Below are 20329 nucleotides of genomic sequence, written 5' to 3' on the forward strand. Positions count from 1 at the left end.
CACAATATCTCTGTCTACGAAACAGGCTCTCGTATGGAATAGTAGTTAATATATTCTTCCTTTTGCCTTTCTCTTAAACATCCGGTGTTCCTTTCATCTATGAAAGATGGCAAAGCAACTAATGCTCAGACGGATCATGCAATTTCAAATTCTTACCTGGTCAAACTTCGGCCATGACGTGCTCTATGGACTGATGTGATCGACGGTTACAGGTGAGGAAACCGAAAATAGAAGACTATGACTACTAGTAGTCGCTTGCGCCCAAGGTTGCGAGAAGACAGGGACCTGCGTGGACAATAGCACAAAGCGCGGACACGCTGCCTATCGAGTACTCGAGCCTACGTCAAAGACTTCCCCAAATATGTCGATCAATCACTGAGCAGATAGTGATCTATCGTTCTAGGAATTTTCCGACGAGTGATGAATGGGAAGAAAGAAACCATGGTTGCGGTTGTTCACGTTTGACCAAAACGGGTGAACGCAGAGGATAAATGTAAGAAACTGGTGAACGCTAATGAAAATTCTGCTCCACAGCGAAGCTGATTGTTCGAACTGTTGTTGACTTCCTTTGCGACAACCCACGATCTTAGTATGCAGGATTAGCTTTTATCGAGGTACGAAACTTTGTTAGGGAGGAGCCATCCGGGGTCTTCCGCTAATCGGGGACTGATGAAGGCCATCTTTTGCCCTGCTATGCATGCTCCCATATCCTCGCTGCCTTGATCATACCCTGAATTGCCATTGTTAGCCAGAAACCAGGCGCCCAGAAAGAAACTAGTTCATGCAAGGCATTGGACTAGAGATCTCGTGTTTTTTCCTCGCTTGGTGACCCACCGCCACGCTGAACGGCAGATCATTTCTTATCCTGTTCTATTTGCAGGGATAGGATAAAATCAACGAGCGAATGAATGCTCGAAATCGTGCCATACACGTTTTAGTCTACCTAGTGCCAGAGGACTTCTATGCCGCTTTAGGCTTGTGTACCTCCACTGGCGGCGCTATCCACACCAGCACGGTCGTGACCGAGTCTCATCAAATTGAAACCGGTGGAAGAACATTCTTCAACACCATCTAAGCCAAATTGAGTGAGCCACCCAGCTTTCTCCATGTGGCTATTGATCCTGGTCTGATTTTTTGCGGCACCCCGGGGGCTTTGCTTGCGATTTCTTAAGGGGCACAGGATGAGCTGGGGATACACGAGCCAAAAGGTTGAAACGGGCATTTTGTGTTTGGCCTTCCCTCTTCCTAGTGGAGCCAATCTAGCCGAATCAACGGTACCGTACGAGGGATATTGCCGAGTCCGTACCAGCCAAGTCGAAAGAGCACTATACTCCAGGAGGGAAGTTCTCAAGACACCAGGGTGGCGTCCCATGGATCGACCATCGGAGAGAGACTCCAGTGACAGGGCGTTGGGTGCCATTCTGGGTCTCGCTCTACAGGTCGCCGTCTTGATTGACTAATGTCCCCCCTACAAGCGCATCCACTCTGCCGTCTGCCCACGACACCAGTGGAGACCGACAGCTTAGTGCCATAGATCATTACTGCAATTTGGAAGGAGTCCGGGTCATGTAGCCACACTGTGCCGGGCAACACCGAGCTGAAATTGTCTACTACGTATACTATGACTCTCCATCCAGGGCTCCCCAGCAGTCTAGCGGCCTTCGCACGCTATTAACTACTATCAAACTTTGAGCTATTGCGGGGGGTACTCGGGCTTAATTCGCTGAACTGTTAAAAGCAGGATCCCCGATACTTTCCTTTTCCCTCTTTTACCCCGGCGCAAGATCTTGAAAAAGCAAACCTGCTTCAAGAGTTGGCGTTAGCCCAGACACTCCTTCTTGAAATCTTGTCGGTGCTTATTCGACCCATGTGGTAAACCACGTTCCGGCCTCTAGGTTCAAGAACCTGGAGACTGTACATCTACGCAGATCGATTCATTGACCGCAAACCAATGCAATATCAACAACCGACGCTTCTTCATCATCCATATCAGAAATCACACGCTCTTTTGTGCAACACTCATCTGCTCAACTGGCCCACTCCTTTGCCATGCTGGATGAAATGATGGGAGGCATGCTGCTTCCCCGGACTACGGATGATGGTACAGCTCGCGGACAGCGAGCCCTGGTAGTGACAGCCGTGCTTACCGGACTCTCAATTGTCATTGTCGCTATGCGTATGTATGCGCGAGTTGGGTTAATGAAATTGACTGGTCGTGAAGATTATATGATTCTTATTTCTCTGGTACGTACCCTGATTGGGGTGTCTGAGTTCTCGCTGGGAAAGTGCCGTACATTGACATTGGTTGCATGTAGGTATTATCATGCACGTACCTCGGTCTTGTTGCTGCTGGTAAGTCGTGGCCATCCGCCAGTGACCTAAAATATCTCTCTTACATGCTCCAGAGGTGCATTTTGGACTCGGAAAACATGACGCCGATTTGTCTGACGTTGTTGTGAAAGAGCAATTGAAGGTAACATTCCCCAACACTAATCAGTTTTGAACCTATACTGATCCTCTGTAATGAAGCGACTCTGGGCCGCTATCCCTTTCTATAATGCCAGCTTGATCTTTACCAAATTTTCCATTCTTTTCCAGTATCTTCGGATCTTCCCCGACCGCCGCTTCCGGCTTGCCTGCTGGATCGTGTTTGGTATCGTGGCTACTTACGGAACATGGGCAGTAGTCAGTGGTTTCTTGAACTGTGTCCCAGTCGCCAAATTCTGGAACCGCAACATCTCCGGCTACTGCCTAAGTTTCGAGGCCGTCTGGTTCTTCAACGCATCGATGAATATCGCTACAGACACAACCCTGTTAATCTTGCCTATGCCTCTTCTGTCGCAATTACAACTCCCGCGCATGCAAAAATTCGCTCTTATGGGTGTCTTTGCTATTGGTGGACTGTAAGTCATGGCGATCGCCAGTTTGTCCAATGCACGCTAACCACCACACTCCAGCGTCGTGATCACGAGTATCCTCCGTCTATCCAGTCTGAGAAGCGTAGCTAAAAGCACAGACACGTCTTGTACGCAGCCCCCATTCAATTTCTTTTCTCCTCCTCGAGTTTAGACTAACAAACGAACCAGACAGTAATGTTGGCGCTGCCTATTGGACCGCTGCAGAATGCAACGTCGCCATCATCTGCGCCTGCCTACCATTCCTTCGTCCAATCGTCAGTCGCATCTTCCCTCGTTTCCTCTCGACCAACAGCTACAACCGCTACACTCGCAACCCCACCATGACAGCCAGTCGCATGACCGCCACTCGGATGACCGCGCGCTCGCACCGGCAAAAGGTCGAGCTTTACTCCCAGGACCGCGACTACGGCATGTACACCATCGACGTCAAGTCCGGCGAAGCGAGCCACGATAGTGCGCTAGACGGAATCGCGGTCACGACGACAACGATGATTCAGGAGACATCGAGAAACAATGACGAGTCGACCAGTCAGCGTCGATTGGTTGTTGATGTCTGATGATCTCCGACCTTTCCTAATTTCGCACACACTCACTATTTCCCATACATTCACGAACTTACTTTCTTCTGATACCACGATGCATGATATATGACGCTGCATCTTCAACATTACCCCCTCTTTTTTTTATTTACTCTCTGATCCTGATATCCCACACCTGCGTCTCGTTTCACACATACCTACCTATCCGTCCACCTTCGTGTACATTCTTCTCATTCTTCGGATGTCTAATCATCGACGACTTTATGNCCATGCTACAAGCTGAACCCCTCTTTCTTCTTGGTTTTATGTACATTCACCCTTCTTTCGCTCATCTAACGAGCTCCCAACATAATACATCTGTACAACAGACATTAATACTAAATAGTAGACGGAAAACCCAGTAGATAAATCGTTAGAAAAATCAAACACTACTGATAAACCAACCTAGCGCCCCCCCCCCCGGATAAACAGAATCCCGCTCTCCACGGTGTATCTACCTATCTACCCACCCCAATTTAAGATTAATAATTCTCACACGATCATAGTAATCTCCCCCCTAATTTTAATCTTATCAATCGCATCACATCATGCCATAATCCATCTATAACACTTTCGCCGGATCTAGAACACCCTCCTTTCCCCTCCTTTGCCCCTCTTTTTTCGCAGCACGGTAGATAGATACTGTCAATGTAAGGCGACAATCCAGCAGGGAAGAAAGTCCTTTCCGAATAATCCTAGGCAGGTAACACAATTCCAACCCATCAACATCAATTCTCTAGCAAGACCCAATGTCGTTATGTGCTTATCATCCTCCCATGTCCTGTTTACACCACTTACTAGCTACAATTCGCTCGAGAATAAAGTAATCAACAAACAATCACATAAAACCCCCCGCCTCGCATTACCAAAAACAAAGCTTTACTACATTCGGTCCATAACCATGAATCAGACGATGATCATCATAAGCGATAAATCCGAATTTAACCGACGCAATGCATAGCTACGTAATTGTAGCTCCTAACTAACTAGCTGTATGCTAACTTACATTTGGTAATTGTTGGAATCTGGACTTAAGAAACATCCCACCACAAGGGGAAGAGAGAAATCCAAACAGGCGAGCAGGGAGTAAGTAATTCTACAATAAATTAACATTGATCATATCACGCAAAACAACTACCCTCAAACCTAGCTGTTACACATGAAATTGGCCAGCTTAATGGCCTACTTTATTAGCTAGTTAGTTCCAAACAGCCTCATACGTGTTATTATTTCGCAGGATTCAGTATGTGACGAGACAAAGCGACCGACTTTGTTTTCGTAACGAAACAAAATCCGGAAAATCCGATCCCTTGCAGTGAGGGGTATGTGCTAGACTACTAGTAGACCTACGTGCGAATAATTAATAAGAATTACATGAGAATAATAGCCAAGGAGAAATTTTTGGGGACTTGAAAGGCCGAGGTCGGGCCGAACCGATCTGGAAAGGGAATCTGGCAGTTAAGCTTATCAATCAGTCAATCAGTCAATCAATCTGTGGTTGAGAGATAACTAACTAATTGATGGGTTTCAGATAATCAATCTATCAATCAATCGGTCGCTACAGGTTCGATCAAGCAGGAATCTTAGCGAACTAGTTTACTTTAGATCAATAACAGTCATCATATGATCTTGATAAGTCCCTTATTACCGAAATCTATTCAGTTATTCCATGACCTTACGAACACAGTCATCTCACCCCCGGTTATCCCGTAATTAATAGCCTTGTCCACGCATCCGTCCGCCGGTACAGATTCAAACAAGGTGAAGGGGAGAGTGAGAGAGAGAAGAAGAAGAAGAAGAGGAAATAAAAGTGTAACAAAACAAGCCTCCGTAGTCTTTCTTTTGTAATCGCTTATCCCGCCAGCGCTTCGAACAAATTAAACCCAAGTAAAAAAAAGAAAACTATGTAGAGAACTTTTTTTTCCCTTAATAGTGCACAAGTCCCGTGAAACTCATCGTGTTGCAAATGGTATCTCGTCAGAAAAAGTCTGCGCCAAATATGTGATTGTTGAAAGAGTAAAGGTATAGCAATAGCAGCATAAACAGTTCTAGGACAACTAGATCCATGATCATTGTTGTCCTAATTCTGCCAATTCGCGCTCCTTTGCTCGCAGCATCTCTCTCATCTCTTCCGCTTCTCGTTGCAACTTTAAGCGACGCTCTTCCCTGATGTTGTCGAATTCCGATACACCAGGCAGCAACTGTGAGGGAGGGGGAGCAAGAGGAGGAGCTTGGTGAGACTGATGGTGCTGACGGCTAAGGGCAGCGAGTGAGGGGTCTAGACGCGATTCGTCATGGCTGTTAGGGTTGAGGAGAGAAGAAATTGAACTGAGGCGGGCAGGAGGGGAAGGATTGACGGAAGACATGATCGGAGGAAGTTGGTTGGACCCGTTCTCCAGAGTGGTTGGGATAGACATCGCTTCTGCTGATGACGCGGTTTCTGCAAGGGTGCGTTTCTTTGGATTACCCGATGGATTCGGCGAAAGAGATCGCCGACCAAACTGAGACACCGGAGAGTGGCTTGGAGCGTTGATGCGATCCGGCTCTAACAATCTTGGTGGCGGGGGATGGTGCGGTAAGGAGACGGGCCCGGAACTAAACCCGGTAAAATCGACAGGCGGGGGTGCAAAGCCAAATTGCTTGGGCGCGGCCGGTGAAATCCTGTCTCCGGACATCGGTCCATAGTGATCCACCGGCTCAGAGCTGTAGTAGCGGTAGTGATCGTCGTGGACGCGAGCCAACGTCGCTGGGGAGGCCTCGGGCGAGGCAGAAGAGCCATTCGACGACTGCGTGGCAGCAGTCGGAGAGTGTTCCCGCAGCGCCGGCACAACGCGTTTTCGCCGCTTGATTATAGTCTTCTTCATTGTGGTGGGGCGATAGCAGCCGTGGAGCTTGTAATATAGACCTAAGTGAAATGTTAGCCGCTTCAAGGCTCGTTCTGATACCCGAGATAAGGCAAAAGAACATACCACACGCATTGCAGATCGGATGGCCATTCTCGTCTCGTCGCCAAAGCGGGGTCACAGTAGTTCCACAATTCTGACACGATACCAATATGTTTCCCTCGGCCGACGCACCACTTTTTCCGGGTACGTCCGGTTCCTGTGCTGGCAGGGGCTTTTCGCTATCTGGATTGGCGGGTCGACCCCAAGCGTGCACCGGCACAGTCCCTCGGGCAGAGGACTTGTACACGCGGTTGTTGTAAGCTGGGCAACCGTCACACCCCTCAGCACCCCCAGTGCCGTTACAGTTGCCCCCACCGGGGCAAGATCCTTTGGAGCCATGACAGCCTCCTTCGCTATGGGTGTGTGCCTCGTGCTGGGGTGCTATCGATGGTGGCTGTTGCTGCGACGGTTGGGGTTGGACAGGTTCCGTGCTGGTCTGTATACGATTCCGCTTTGTGGGCCGGGCAACATTCCGTGCCTTCAAATACAGACCACAGGCATTGCAAATCATCGCCCCGGTCGGTGATCGTCGCCATAGCGGAGTGCTTTTCGTTCCACAGTTACTAAGTGTTACCAAGGAAGTCAGTACCGCCCAGGTAACAAACTAAAGAAGCCCATGGAAACTCACCTGCAGGAATGTCCTAGAAAGGAAGTGTCCTTCTGGGACTTGGGTGATGTCCTTTCTGCTAGTGTGTTCGAGGCAGATTCGGTCGACGGCAGCGTAGGCCGTTCAGAATCGTAAGGAGTAGGTGTATGTTTGCCATCGTAGGCATCGTAAGCATCGTAGCCTCGAGCCGCATCATCATCACGGGCACGGTCAACAAGGTGTTCTCGACCAGCCTGAGCAGACGAGATCAGCTGCTGAGCAGCGTCCAAGTCCTCCGCTGATGGATGCCGCGCAACCATATCGGGATTTCGAGGGAGCGATCGCACCGTCTCCATCTGGGGGATTGATGCCAGCATTGCCAACAAGAAATCGCCCGCAGAAGATATTCGTTTTCCTTCTCTATCTCCCAGTGACAAAGTCCCCAGATCAAGGCAACTTCCGAGAGTAGAGCGAGTCACTCAAGATAAAAGCGTAGTCGAAATAAGGAGAGGGCTTTGTCGTGAAGGTACGTCGCACCACAGTCGAGGGGGGGCAAGTAATGTATCGTATCACAAAGTCAAAAGTCGGTCAAGATGACAGTGCAGGGGGAAGGAGAAAAAAGAAAAGAAAAGTCTAACGACAGCCTGACTGAGAGGCAGGTAACTGCAGCTAGTGAAACTCCCAGAGCCAACCAGGCGGAACCGGAGAGACGACAGAACACTGATCCCTGACGGTGACCCAAGCGTACTAGAAGGAGATAGGGGTTCTCGGAAAAGTTGAGCGATCGTAAAGTCAAAAGGCAGAGATCAGTAAGCAGCAGTCAAACTGTATTGATGGGCAACAGATCTGCCACGAAATGCTCGTATATTGGCCAATCCAGAACGGGATGGTCTGAGTGGCGATCCAGTCGTAACGGATAGAGTGCCCCGGAGTACTGGGTGCGGATGAACAGGTGAGGAAAGGTTTAAAAAAAGAACAAGAGGTGAAATCAAAGGAGGTCAGATCGCGAATAGATTTGGGGGGGGTGGAGGTGGGTAGGAGGCAAAAAAAGGTACGGAATGGAGGAGGCTCGAGAGAGAAAGAGAGAGAGAACGGTCTGGAGAGATGGGATGGATAGATCGATCGTTGTTGGTGGGAGGGGAGGACAGCGGCGACAGGACAAGAAAGATCGGCGGTAACAGGGCGATCAAACAAGACGGATGGAATGTCGGATCAGATATGATGAGGGGTGTTGAAAGAGTAGAAGATGATGAAAGGGGGATGAAGGGAAAGGAAAGGAAGGGATTTAGGGGGGGCTGAGCGGTTGGTGGAGGAAGTGGTGAATGAGCAAGAAGGCGAGAGAGCCGAGGAAGAGATTGATAATAGAGGCAGGAAGTGGGTAAGTATGGAAATGGATGGTGGTGGTGATGATGATGATGATGAAGGTGAGGGTGACCACCGTATGCTGATAACCACGGGCCAGACCTTTTTCGGACGGTTCTGTCATGAGACGGGCAAATAGAAAGTACCAGATTACTTACCAACACGCCTCTCGGTCTGTTTTTTTCACTCAACTATTTTTGAAGCACTCGCTTTTTTTCTTTTTTGGGATGCCTCTGAACTTTTTTTGTTTTTGATTAATTTCTTTTTTTTTTTTTTTTTTCCCTTCCCCTTCGCTTCTTCGCGTGCTCTGTCGGTCTGTCAACTTTCCCAGCAGTATGGTCTTTTTGCTTATCAGGCAGCCCTTCTGTTATCGATCTCCCAGGGGGATCTACGACCGGGGGCTATTCCTTTTCCTTCTTCTCGTCAGGGTTTTGCTTTTTCCTACCCTGCAATCTGTAGGTTCAAACCGATAGTTTGACGGAATAAAAAGTCTGAATGTCTCTAAACTTCGTTTACTTTCTCTCTTTCCATCCGCTAAGGAGGGTGGACAGAATTTTTGCGCGTGAGAGCTCGGTCGCGCAGTTCCCTCACCCTTTTTTCCCTCTTTGCTGGCCAATTCCAATCCCATTTGCCTACGGCCTCCCCAGATCGAATCTCCCGGGCTCCACCGCTTCCTATTACGGTTTAGTGAACTGGGTCTAAGGGGCACTGCGCCTTCCCGAATCGTCCATAGCGTGTCCGTTCACGAATAAGCGTTATTCATCAGCCTATCATTGGCGCACCAAACCCTGGCGCTTCAGTCAGCGGTATTCTAGGCAACCACATTGGCTGCTTCGGAGATTCTATCACGATATCCCGAGCTTCCATGCTCCGCTCCGACGGTCACACTATGCACTCTTTCGTTCGGTAGTCGGCCATAACGAAGCACCGCCCTAGTGGTGCTAGCTGTTGGACTAGGTGACCAGACTGCATAAGATGAGCCCGAAGTCCCACTGGTCCCTATTTGGGATGTTGTGGAAGCCCGTAAGGCTACTGCCTAAGCACACCGGAACAGGTTGTTATCTCTCCGACGCGGCTGACGAAAGAGTCCCGTTTGATCTATCTCGCTCATGTGATTGGATTCTTACCCACCCAACCTGACAACAACAAAGTACCTTTTTGCCTGAGCCCTCTTTTTATTTTCCTCTTCCGGATTGCCGATTTGCTCTGGCGTATGTAAACCATCATCTTCTAGACTTTCCATAACCTTCCGACACTGGCTGCACAAGGCGCAAGGCGCAGCTGCGTCTGACTTTTTGACACTCTGACACGCCTCCTTTTTTTTCTCCTTGTTCCCACTCTTCTAAGCATGCCCACCAGATAAATCTGATAGGTACCATTCACAATAGTAGGATGATTGGATAGTGAAGAGAAGAAAAGAGGCAAAGAGGGGGGGCCGAAAGTATCCATCCAAACGCCGACCTCCTTATCGAAACGTTCGCTTATTTTGGCTCTCAACTTTCGGGACTAATCTATTTCTGACCATCTAGTGACCATCCTGAATCCATCCTCAATCCTCCGTACGGAGTAATCCGTACTGTTAGTTACAATCAATCAAAATCAGCCGACTCATCCGACCTATCTATCAACTTAGACCGTAGCGAAGTAATCAATCAACCAACAGAATCAACTTGATCAAGCGCCACTAGCCCCCCCCTTAGTCGATCGTGGCGTGATGTATGACACCGATAACCTGACCACCTCCCCCTCTCCCCCAAACCGGCCACAACATGATATGATATGATATGATGTGAGATGGATATGATATGATCACAGTAGACTAACTAACGCTACTACCTACCTGCTTACTTTCCTGTACCGGTAAAGTTCCTTGCCGATAACGCTAAAATCGGCAACCTGCGTCGATTTAGGTTTCGACACATTTGCCCTTTCTCTCTCCCACCCACACCCCCTCATCAGCGCGGATTTTAATTTGCCGCCCTACACCGACTCGGGGGTTCCAACGCGCGGAAGTTCCGCCCTTTCGGGATACTAAAAAAGAAAAAAGAAAAAGAAAAAGAATAGGGGAAAAGAACTAGTCTGCTTAAGGAGATACTTGTTGTGAAGTATCTAGTTAGTCTGCATATGTGTGCATGTGTGTGAGATATGACGACGACCACATACATAGTCTACCAACGAAATAGGGAACTCATCGTCAAGTTTGCCTGAATACGTAAGTAAATGAACCCGGATATGACCGGAAATGAACGCCATTCGTCTGGATTGACAAAGCGTGTCGTCTGAGCGTGTCGCCTAGAGTGTATACGAATGTTTGGCAGTTGTTGCTTTCGAGTTGAAAGGAAGGAGGAGCGAGCGAGCGAAGCAAACTCGGGCCCCCTCTCTCGCAAGGTGAGGCTGATTCTGGATCGATCCGTTGATTGATAAGTCGATATAGATTTCTTGGCGGGGGCTTGGCAAGGGGCTTGGCGTTATAGCTGTGGACGGAAATCTTGAACGAGGAGATGATTCTGACTAGGCGTCGGGCCCGGGAGTCGGGCTCGGGAGTAACGGCTTACGCTACGATTAGGTCGATCTTGCGCGTTAAAATAGTGGAGGAATGAAGGGGCAACGACAGCTGCAATGGAACGCAGTGATAGGCTGGCTATATGTGAGGTTCTACTGTCTAGTGTCTGGTCTAGACTAGTGGGCGTTGGGTAAAGGCATACGACAGGTTGGCTTTACTTGATCGTTAATATTGGTTGATATGTTTAAAAAGAAATATACGATTAATGATAAGTCTCAACAGAATGTTCCACAAAGCAAAGAGAGGATGGGGGCGTGTTCTCAACAAGTGAAGAAAAGCCGAAAACACAAGCCGTGACCTGAGTGGGACGGCGCAGAGGTTTACCGCATCCGGAACGAACACACAACGGCCCCATCTTGATAATCAATCGACCTGGATAGGGTGAAGGAGGCCCATCGGTAACATATTTGAAATTGCTTATCTCCGAGCTGGGGTATCGCCATCTCCGAATCCTGGGACCGGAAGAGCATGCCGAACCGCTCGTGCTTGTGGTGTCAACGTTCCAATGGAGCAGGTTTGCCCGAGCGATCTTTGTTTTTTGATGCCCGCGCCCTCTTTCTTCTACTTGTGGGGGCGTGGGATGGATGGCTTAGTCCAGGACTTGATCGAGCTAGTCGAGTAGTTTGCATGTTGCCTGAGCGGCAAGCCGGATCAGATAACTTTACCCACACATGCTAGCATGGGACTGTCCGTGGTGATTGTCGTCGGAGAAGACGAGTCCATGTGTTCTTGTCCCACATGGGTAGCTTGTGACGGCGGGACGCCGCTGTTGTGGTGCTGTAGCATCGCTAACTAGTACTCAGTTTGTATACCGTAGTGCTTGGCCATGGTAGGGGATTCATATGGTGCGATGTCCGTCTCAGCACCCATATACTTACTAGCTGTCATCACGCCACGCGGCCATATTATCTAGACTTGCGTTTGCCCACGTCAGACCTCGGCTTAAGATTTATTATATATCATCTACTACTTATTATACAAAACTAAAGGGCATGAAACAGCGCCATCCGGTACGAACAGACCACTGGCCCCACAGGACAGCCTAGACCTTTAGAATTTTCCAATGCACACATCCACCGTTTGAGAAAAGTAAAAGAAATAGCGTGATTTAGAATGATCTGGTGTCATCTTCTGGCCGGCACCCCGGCCCAAACCTGATCCTTTGGTCTTTGCATTCCCCCATCACTTGAATCATCGCTGAGAATTAATCATCGCGCTCGTCGATCATCAAACATCGCATAAGAGTTATCTTCGCTTTCCCTGACTCTCACTCGTGCTTCGAACGCCTCGTTTGCAGTCACGGTGTCTTTTGTTCTTTGTTAGAGGGAGAGACCGCAGACGATAATCAACTCTGAGAACACAGATTATGCGCCATACACCATCACTCCGTTAACAGAGAACAGATTTTACACCGCATTTAGACCTGCTCGGCGCCCCAGCCCTGGTCGTTTTCACGCATGTTGGAAGGGGGCTCGATGGAGGGAATGAACTCCAGGGCCAGGTAGCCCAGGCCGATGAATCCGATGATGGAGCCGGCAATGTACCGCAAAACCCAGTCGTGCAGCAGGATACATCCAACGAAGATGTAGACTACGCAAGTGGTCAACTCATTAGCAGCGATCTACGGCAATCACGGATAGTGTGACTTACAAGCACCACGTCCCAGGAAAGAGAAAAGGAAGGACGCGTAGCGGTAAACGTAGTCGGGAACGTTGGGCAGGAATTCCAACCCACCGACAACTAAAGCCATGGTGTAAGTATGCTGTCATATGCACTATACTGCTGCCTGATCTGAGACTTACTGAGACCAAAGAGAATCACGTAAATGCCGACGATGATGGAGCTCATAGACGCAGGGAAAAATTGCGAGATACCACCGAGAACCATCAACACGCCAACGGCGATGTTAACAATTCGACTGCAGCCGTTGGAATTAGAGTACATTTCACCAAAAATGTATGCGATGCAAGGCCATCGTCGACGTACAAGATGTTAGAAAGATCCATTTTGGCAAGTATTTAGGCCTAAGGAGCTCTTCCTGCTAATATAACCGGTCGTCGGGATATAGGTAGGGTGTTCAACGACGAAGACTGAGTATCGGAACGGGTACAAAGGGGAGAGTTTCTGTAGATAAACTGGGTTAGCTGGAGAATCCAACAGGGTGAGGCCAACGCCGGATTGGGCTCCGGCAGGCTAGCCATAACAGCTACGTCAGGTATGGTCGCGCGAGTGATGACCACTCAAAGGGATTGTGGGCAGCATGATAACACAGCCAGAGGATGGAAGCTCACCTTTGAAGCCAAGCTTCTTTGACAGATACGAGTCGGAAGGAAGAGGGCGGAAGGGAAACCAAGGAGATGGAGAGGCTCAAGCATCGTCGTCGCGCTGTCGCAAGCAGCGGGTCTGCCAAGGCGCTGAGTAGATGACTCAGCAGGTCTCGTCTCCGGAGCGCCCGCAAATACGCGAGATGAAAGACCCATTTCAGCTACTATTTCGGGATGTGCGACGACATTGATTCTACAAAGGAGCTACTATGCGGCATTGAGGCCAGGGGAAGGAGCTAGATGCACTCGACAAATCTCATACTATTTTTTTTGGTCTGTCCACTGTCTCTGAAAGACATGTGTAGACTTCATTGATCACGAGGGCAACTCATACGTCATATCTGACAGGCAGCTACGATCTGTCCAGGTATGACAGCTGTTGACGGGCATACTTTGCTTTAAACAGATGCCTGACGGACTCCCGATTATGTACCAGAGCAAAACGGCCCTGCACTAGCCGTTCAAATCGCCATGAGATCTCCTTGCCTCTTCTCCAGTCTGACAGCCGACAATCCATTGGCTAGTCGGCTCATACTCATCGAGTCGCGTCCTAGGTCGGCGTAGATAGCGTCCAGGTCCGTACCAAGGCCGACATTATCAGCAGTTTCCAAACTGCGCCCATCAATAAAAGGTGCAATGGAAGGCCACACAGCCTGGGCATTGTTGAAAAAGAGATCTACGCCCAGGTCGCCTAGTCCTTTGATCTCCTTTATCAACTTTCTCGTTTCGTCTCGGTCATTATGGGCTTTTTTCAGAAGATTGTTAAGATCTCCATCTGCAAAATGCAGTCAGTTACTGGCCACAATCTTACATGACGCACTCATGCGGTGAAACACACGTACCGTACTTCTCATTGACGAACTCTGCCAAATCACCTAGATTCGTTGCACCTTGCTCTCGATAGCGATTGTATCCCCCGTCCTTGAGGACCATTGTTCTCTCCTCCCAGCTGCTCTCCCCTAATTTCCGTATATCATGATACCCGACCTCGATAAGCTTATTGACTGCGCGCTGTGTCAGGTCGTGCGAGATAGGGCGCGATTTCAGCATCGCGTCCATAACCATAGCAAGTAGTGTATCCGGGGAGCTCTCCAGGCGTCCCTCTGCGATTTCGGTCCCATACAAGGGTGGGCGACCAAATTCCTTGACGACCTTTTGCAGTTTGGGCTTGCTTGAGACCCTTTCTTTTGCTTCTCCTTCATCGTCTTCCTCGCCTTCTGCGTCCTGGTCCTCTTCTTCTTCACCACCTTGCTCTTTCACAAAGTCGACGTTCTCGTCATCTGCCTCATCATATTCTTCCTCTTCATCGAATTCCTCATTATCTTCCTCGCCCTCTTCCTCAAATTCTTCGTCCTTATACCCCGAATCCTCCTGAACCTCGTCATCTTCTTCAACGGTGTTTGCAGCTGACTTGGACGCTTTAGTAGGCGGCTGCTCCTTTTCTACCTCGAGGCTTCCTTCACCGGTGCTGATGTCAGGGTCTCTCTGATCGAGCTTGCGCTTGGGGGCATCAGCTGCGTCGGTTTCGCTCTCTACCTGGGGCGATTTGTACTTCATCTTGGTAGAGAGCTGCTAATATGCGAACAAGACGAAAGTGACGTAGAAAGGTTGGAGAATTATTGTTTCCAAAATCAATTGAGTTAAGATACAGTGAGTTGTCGTAGTTGAAAGTTTTCATGGATAAATAGTCTGGGGTAGATCGTAGATGGCTTCTCCGCGGCTATGGCGTCATGATGAATTCAGACGCTATGCCCCGTCATTGAATTGAAACAATTCTTGCATGTAACGTACCAGTAACTAGAGCGAAATAACTATGCTTTTTAAGATTAGCGTGCTAAACTTTATGGTCTATCACAGGACAAAATGTTGTGTCTGAGTCTACAGCTTGGCTTTATCCTTCCGGCGCAGCGTTTCCTGGACCAACTTGACAGCATCCTCCGCACATCCAAATGAAGCCTGATACCCAAAGCCACCATGGCCATAGTTATGCACAACGGACACTCCGTCGACCTTCTCCGCTTCAATACGCGGCCCGCCCTCACGGAGGGGGCGTAGTCCAACACCATGTCTGATGATATCCAGACCTTCGATACCCTGTCCCTTCTCGACCAGCTCCGGGCATAGAGCTATGGCCCGCTTCATGATTCGAACAGCTAAGTTGGGATCTGGCAGCGGATCCCACTGGTTCTTCTGATACGAACCTCCAATGACAGTTCCACCACCTGCTGCACGGGTCATCATGTAAACGACCTCGTCCTCACCGTCGTCAGTGCCGGAAATAGACACCATCTTACCCGGGTCATTGCGCACGACGACAATCTGACCACGAGCAGGGTAGAGCTTGTCATCGAGCACACCGCCCAACTTCTTGGACGAGAGTCCGGTGCAATTGACTACCACATCGGCTTTTTGGCCTGTGTGGTGGCCGTTTGCTGCATCTGCCACATGCTTCAGGACGGCTCGTTTGAAGACGACACCGTTTTTCCGGCACTGACCGACTAGCCAGGGTAGGTAGACGGCGGTGTTGATGCACACTGATGTGAATTTGGATGCGTTGTCGATTCCGGGGGCTAGCTGGTCGGCGGGGATATCTTGGAACTTTTGGAGGTTAGGAGTGTTGTCGGTGAGGGAGAGTATGTGGGTGTACGCACATCAGGAACAACTTCCATATACCATGGGTCTTTTTGCACCAGTTCAGAGAACCATTCCCCGGTTGCTGATCCCTGATCCTTTGTACGGTTGTAAACAATGGTTTCTGATGAGGTATGCTTAGTAGTGTTCGTTAATGAGAGGCTTGGAGCGTACCTTGGAAGTGAATGCCCGCTTCGGGGTGGTTCTTCGTGAGCTCCCTCAGGGCGGGCCAGGTGTTTCGTTCCCATCTCTCATGGTCACTTCCGGCCTTTCCCACACTGTGAAGGGAGAACCTCTTACATTAGTCTTTTGAGACGTGTGGACCGATACACAGCTGAGGGCCTACCCTTGGAGGACATACGGAAGATAATTGGCGCCAGCCCAGGGAGAAGTATACTCGATGTCGTAGTCACCGGGCATGTGCTTTGCAAGGACTGTAATGCTATTCGAGGCATCCTGGGACAGTAGATATGCGGTGGTGAGACCGGAGACACCAGCTCTGGTGATTTTCAAAATCAGCATACGCCGGTGACATGTGAGCTTGCGGGGAAGCAGCTCCTACCCCAGCATTACAATGCGGTTGTTAGCCATCTTCCGTTCGAGCAATGGAGATCAGATATTTTCGAAAAGATGCTTTGCAAAAGACTCCAATGGCACAGACGGGCTTATAAGCAAGCACCCAGGCATACAGATAAAGAGATAGGAATAAGCATGAGTCAAGCCAAGAGGAGGGGATGTTGAGGCACGATCCCCGTCAGTCAAATTAGTTATCGGAGGCCGATCCCGCCATTTTGATAAGGACTCGACTCCTCTTTTTCTTCTCTTTTGCTCGGACCTCATTCGGCGATTACAGTAAGGTACGGGCGGCTTCCGGTAAACACTAACGTGTAATTGGTGTATATACGGTACAAAGTACATACCTAACGGAACGCGTCCCGACCGCGGCTTACCATACGGACCGGCTGACACAGGCTTGCCCGGCGGTAAGTATAGGCCAGGAAAACAGGTCCCTATATTGTGAATCGGTGGGTATGGAAAGAAAACTAGGATGATGATGTGCAGGAAGGCTGATCTGCCAATTTTGTTCAGGCCACTTCATCAGGTATGCCTGCATGGCCGGAAAGATGTTACCAGCAAAGCGCCAGGGTTGTCTGGCCTGACCGCTCCCGAACAGACAGATCCATTGTAAGCGCCGAGGCGACGGAGGGGAAAGGTCTTTCGTCATCGGTGACAGCCTCACACCCGTGCTAGCCAATCATAACAAACATATTAGCTCACCGCCTCGTCCTCGGTAAGGAACGGGGCTGTAAGAGGGTAGGTTTTTTCCTGGTAAGGTAAGTTAAAGTAAGTTGATTCTGTAAGTAACGGGGTTCCTCCGCACTCTCCGTCCGAACAAGAAAAGTCTCGCCTGTCTCTCTCGCGTGTAGATCGTGTGTTGCTTTTCTCTCCCTCTTTCCCCCATTATTCACTCTCCATTCTACTGCGCCAAAACACTCGGGCTGTTCCCCCTTTGACTATTGTGTTGCTCCCCACTTTCCCTATTGTCCCGCCTCTATTCTCCTCTGCTCGACGAGGCTCGTCTGTGTTCCCCTTGCGCCAAATGAGGGCCGTTCGTCGGGCAGGGCTATACATCAACCATGGCGGACGCTCCAAATGGTGGCAGAATCGTGCCCATAGTCACGACTGCCCGTCAGCACTACTCCAGCTCTCCGACAGATGAAAGCATGGCCAAAACAACTCCGCAGACGTCTCAGAAGACCAAGATGCCTCGCAATGCACGCAACAAGACTGCAGAGGCGGAAACTCTGGAGATTCCTTGCCTCAATGCGCTAGGGCTCTATGCTCTCCCCACTGAGGGTGATGGTAACGTGGTCCCTGCCATTGGGCACCTAGCTTCAATTTTGGCCTCAATTGGGTTAAAGAAGCATGCTCTCCAGTCTATCTAACTGTCCATCGTAGGCAACTGCCTTTACTACGCGCTGTCGGACCAGACTTATGGGGATTTCACGCACGCCGACGAAATCCGTGATCGTCTTGCAGACCATATATCCGCCAACAAAGACTACTTCATGAGCTTCATAGCCGCGGCCGGTGGAGAGCGTCGAGCCCCTCGACGGGCTGCGGCTGCAGCCGCCCGACAATCTTATTGTTCCTCTTCGTCCGCTAGCCCGGCGCCTCCTTCAGCCAAGGATAAAGAGCGGAGCTTTGACTCCAAGGTGGCAGAGTCCCGGAAGAAGGGCGTATGGGGAGGAGCGGAGGAAATTCAAGCTTTCTGCCAGGCCTTCAAGAAGGACGTTTGCGTCTATACCATGTACGGTATTCAAAATTTTCGTGACGTTCACGCCCCTGAAGGTGAGGAACGCGACATTATCCATATCGCATTCCACGTAAGATACCTTATGCCATGGTTCTACTTTACGGTTATCTAACGGGCCTAGGACTTTCACCATTACTCCTCCGTGCGGCATAGCGATGGGCCTCACACCGGTCTGCCTTGTATTCCCAAAGTCGGTAAAGAACGGGAAGCAGAGGCGTCAGCCGCTGAACCCACAGTTGTCGACATGGCTACCCCCTGGAAGATCTCCGCAATTCAGGAGGGTCTGGGGGGTAAGTATGACCAAGGCGCTATAGTAGAAATGCTACAGCAGTGCCGCGGGAATATTGACCGGGCGTTTATGAATCTCCTCGGTGAGGATAGCAATACGTCTCTGGCAGACGCGCCCTCGTCCAAGGCCATCATGAAGTCACGCCTCCAAGCATCTTCGAGGTCGTCGTCTCCTTTCAGCGTCGGCAGCAAACGTTCAGCAGATGAAAGTGACGCCGACGACAGCCCTCAGCCGGCTGTCCGACGTACCCGGACTCGTGAGAGTAAAAGGCGTATCCTCCCTGATGTCATGGTCGGGATTGAGTTTAGAGACGATCAGAATGATCTGGTCTCGTTGCGATTGCGAGTCAGCCCAGACACTGTCGTTCCCAAGCCTGCAGTCCAGCCAAGCACCGAGCAGGCTGAGGCCAGCTCTCTAGAGTCTGCAACGGATAGTCCCAGTCTCTTACCACAGGACAGGAAACTCAGGATCCGGTCAAAAACTGTTTCAAGTGAGACGTCTAGCATTCCGAATGAGTCCAGCGATGAGCGAAAGCCACCCCGACGAAGCCAACGAATTTCCAGGACTCGTCCGGCGCCTAGAAGTGCTTGACAATTACAATCTATTCTGTGGCTCTCCCCTTACTCTCATCTTCACGTTTCGAGAACATCAGTTTCGAATCACAAATCCTTCTACGCATACGACATTACGACCCCATCCTTCACCTTCGCTTCATTGCTTTTTTCATCATTGCATTACGAGCGCGTTGGGTGTTGATCATACTATCCCGCTTTACCATTAGAGCATCTGTCGACAATCACATTTCTCTTCCTTTCCATACCACTGGCGACTTGGAGCACTTACGACCCAAATCATTTTCCTCCCGCATATTTTCACCATCTCCAAAGACATAGTCAATGACGACTTTTTGACTTGACTTACACGCGAAGCATACGACACATACCATCTACATCTTCATGAGGCGTTATTGGACGGTTGCACATTGCATAAATCCCGTTAACTTTCTAACTTGCATGCATGCATTGGGTTGGTGCACCTTTCGGAAAAGTTACCTTCTCATCTATTGATTTGCCCTGGCGGTCTTCTGGAGAATACTTTCATCTTGGGACGATTCTGCTGATTATACTGCTGAACGGATCACAACGACTTTGATGATAGAAGGAGTATTGTCCGTCAAACACACCGCCTTGCTTGATATCACCGGCTATTACTGAATAGACTGGTAGAGGTCCGTTATTTCTTATTGCTGGACTCTTCTGTGGCTAGTTAGCTCTTTTACTAGCGATTATGATTGAGCCATGAGACTCATTCGCCACGAAAATAAAAGGCACACATATCGAGTATACCATGTCAGCTTCTCTCTAGAGCACGTAGACGCATAGACAGTATCAAGCGTACCTCGTAAGCCAATTTTCTAACATCGTAAAGAATACCTAGTTAACCAACTACCTGACAAGCCGAGTGACCAATTGCCAGGACTACTCAAATTCCTACTCCAACATCATCTACATACTTACATGAGCAACAACAAAGCAAACAATCTCCTTCGTTCCCAACATCCAGCACACAAGATGTAATGTAATCATCAATCAATGCTACCCAACGAGACCAAGTATTCTTCCGCCCTTACGGCCCATACCATAACTAGTACTCTCAAAGACCAAACCAACAACTCACCCATACATAATGACAGACAAGTTATCAGGCACCAGACCCCCACCCCCTCTTTCTCTTTTCCTTCCCCAAGCATGCACACACAACACATACTTTCTCCCAACAATCCAATCGTCTCCCAATGAACCCCTACTGAGTACTC

General features: G+C 49.5%; 10 protein-coding genes across 10 annotated transcripts; 4 read left to right on the forward strand and 6 right to left on the reverse strand.

Annotated features, from left to right (window-relative positions):
* Window positions 1-599: 599 nt before the first annotated feature.
* An01g02350 (uncharacterized protein) lies at window positions 600-1988 on the reverse strand (the record flags this gene model as incomplete). The annotated part of the gene is made up of 4 exons (XM_059746410.1): window positions 600-730; window positions 985-1186; window positions 1357-1659; window positions 1950-1988. The coding sequence occupies 4 exons, from the start codon at window positions 1986-1988 to the stop codon at window positions 600-602; spliced, it is 675 nt and encodes a 224-aa protein (XP_059603111.1).
* Window positions 1989-2049: 61 nt separating this feature from the next.
* Window positions 2050-3475, forward strand: An01g02360 (uncharacterized protein; the record flags this gene model as incomplete). Its single annotated transcript, XM_059746415.1, has 5 exons — window positions 2050-2244; window positions 2316-2352; window positions 2406-2473; window positions 2515-2903; window positions 3034-3475. The coding sequence occupies 5 exons, from the start codon at window positions 2050-2052 to the stop codon at window positions 3473-3475; spliced, it is 1131 nt and encodes a 376-aa protein (XP_059603112.1).
* A 2090-nt stretch (window positions 3476-5565) lies between these two features.
* On the reverse strand, window positions 5566-7404 carry An01g02370 (uncharacterized protein; the record flags this gene model as incomplete). The annotated part of the gene is made up of 3 exons (XM_001388638.3): window positions 5566-6401; window positions 6466-7004; window positions 7070-7404. 3 exons carry the CDS (start codon window positions 7402-7404, stop codon window positions 5566-5568), a joined length of 1710 nt encoding a protein of 569 aa, XP_001388675.1.
* Window positions 7405-8085: 681 nt separating this feature from the next.
* An01g02380 (hypothetical protein) lies at window positions 8086-9091 on the forward strand (the record flags this gene model as incomplete). The annotated part of the gene is made up of 4 exons (XM_059746422.1): window positions 8086-8201; window positions 8294-8451; window positions 8745-8811; window positions 8932-9091. The coding sequence occupies 4 exons, from the start codon at window positions 8086-8088 to the stop codon at window positions 9089-9091; spliced, it is 501 nt and encodes a 166-aa protein (XP_059603113.1).
* Window positions 9092-9151: 60 nt separating this feature from the next.
* On the reverse strand, window positions 9152-10642 carry An01g02390 (hypothetical protein; the record flags this gene model as incomplete). The annotated part of the gene is made up of 7 exons (XM_059746426.1): window positions 9152-9262; window positions 9352-9421; window positions 9517-9731; window positions 10122-10137; window positions 10230-10316; window positions 10374-10420; window positions 10553-10642. The coding sequence occupies 7 exons, from the start codon at window positions 10640-10642 to the stop codon at window positions 9152-9154; spliced, it is 636 nt and encodes a 211-aa protein (XP_059603114.1).
* Window positions 10643-11008: 366 nt separating this feature from the next.
* An01g02400 (hypothetical protein) lies at window positions 11009-11939 on the forward strand (the record flags this gene model as incomplete). Its single annotated transcript, XM_059746432.1, has 4 exons — window positions 11009-11082; window positions 11340-11466; window positions 11575-11675; window positions 11786-11939. The coding sequence occupies 4 exons, from the start codon at window positions 11009-11011 to the stop codon at window positions 11937-11939; spliced, it is 456 nt and encodes a 151-aa protein (XP_059603115.1).
* Window positions 11940-12369: 430 nt separating this feature from the next.
* Window positions 12370-13432, reverse strand: An01g02410 (uncharacterized protein; the record flags this gene model as incomplete). The annotated part of the gene is given in 5 exon segments (XM_001388642.3): window positions 12370-12542; window positions 12603-12692; window positions 12755-12870; window positions 12939-13076; window positions 13244-13432. Coding segments are annotated over 5 exon segments (706 nt in total), but the record flags the coding sequence as incomplete, so codon positions are not given.
* Window positions 13433-13737: 305 nt separating this feature from the next.
* On the reverse strand, window positions 13738-14833 carry An01g02420 (uncharacterized protein; the record flags this gene model as incomplete). Its single annotated transcript, XM_001388643.1, has 2 exons — window positions 13738-14051; window positions 14119-14833. 2 exons carry the CDS (start codon window positions 14831-14833, stop codon window positions 13738-13740), a joined length of 1029 nt encoding a protein of 342 aa, XP_001388680.1.
* Window positions 14834-15154: 321 nt separating this feature from the next.
* Window positions 15155-16498, reverse strand: An01g02430 (uncharacterized protein; the record flags this gene model as incomplete). The annotated part of the gene is made up of 5 exons (XM_059746442.1): window positions 15155-15874; window positions 15928-16031; window positions 16082-16167; window positions 16254-16406; window positions 16470-16498. 5 exons carry the CDS (start codon window positions 16496-16498, stop codon window positions 15155-15157), a joined length of 1092 nt encoding a protein of 363 aa, XP_059603116.1.
* A 1046-nt stretch (window positions 16499-17544) lies between these two features.
* On the forward strand, window positions 17545-19104 carry An01g02440 (uncharacterized protein; the record flags this gene model as incomplete). The annotated part of the gene is made up of 3 exons (XM_001388645.1): window positions 17545-17770; window positions 17867-18294; window positions 18346-19104. The coding sequence occupies 3 exons, from the start codon at window positions 17545-17547 to the stop codon at window positions 19102-19104; spliced, it is 1413 nt and encodes a 470-aa protein (XP_001388682.1).
* Window positions 19105-20329: the final 1225 nt, after the last annotated feature.

Source organism: Aspergillus niger, assembly GCF_000002855.4.
Source record: "Aspergillus niger supercontig An01".
Classification (NCBI taxonomy): Eukaryota; Fungi; Ascomycota; class Eurotiomycetes; order Eurotiales; family Aspergillaceae; genus Aspergillus; species Aspergillus niger.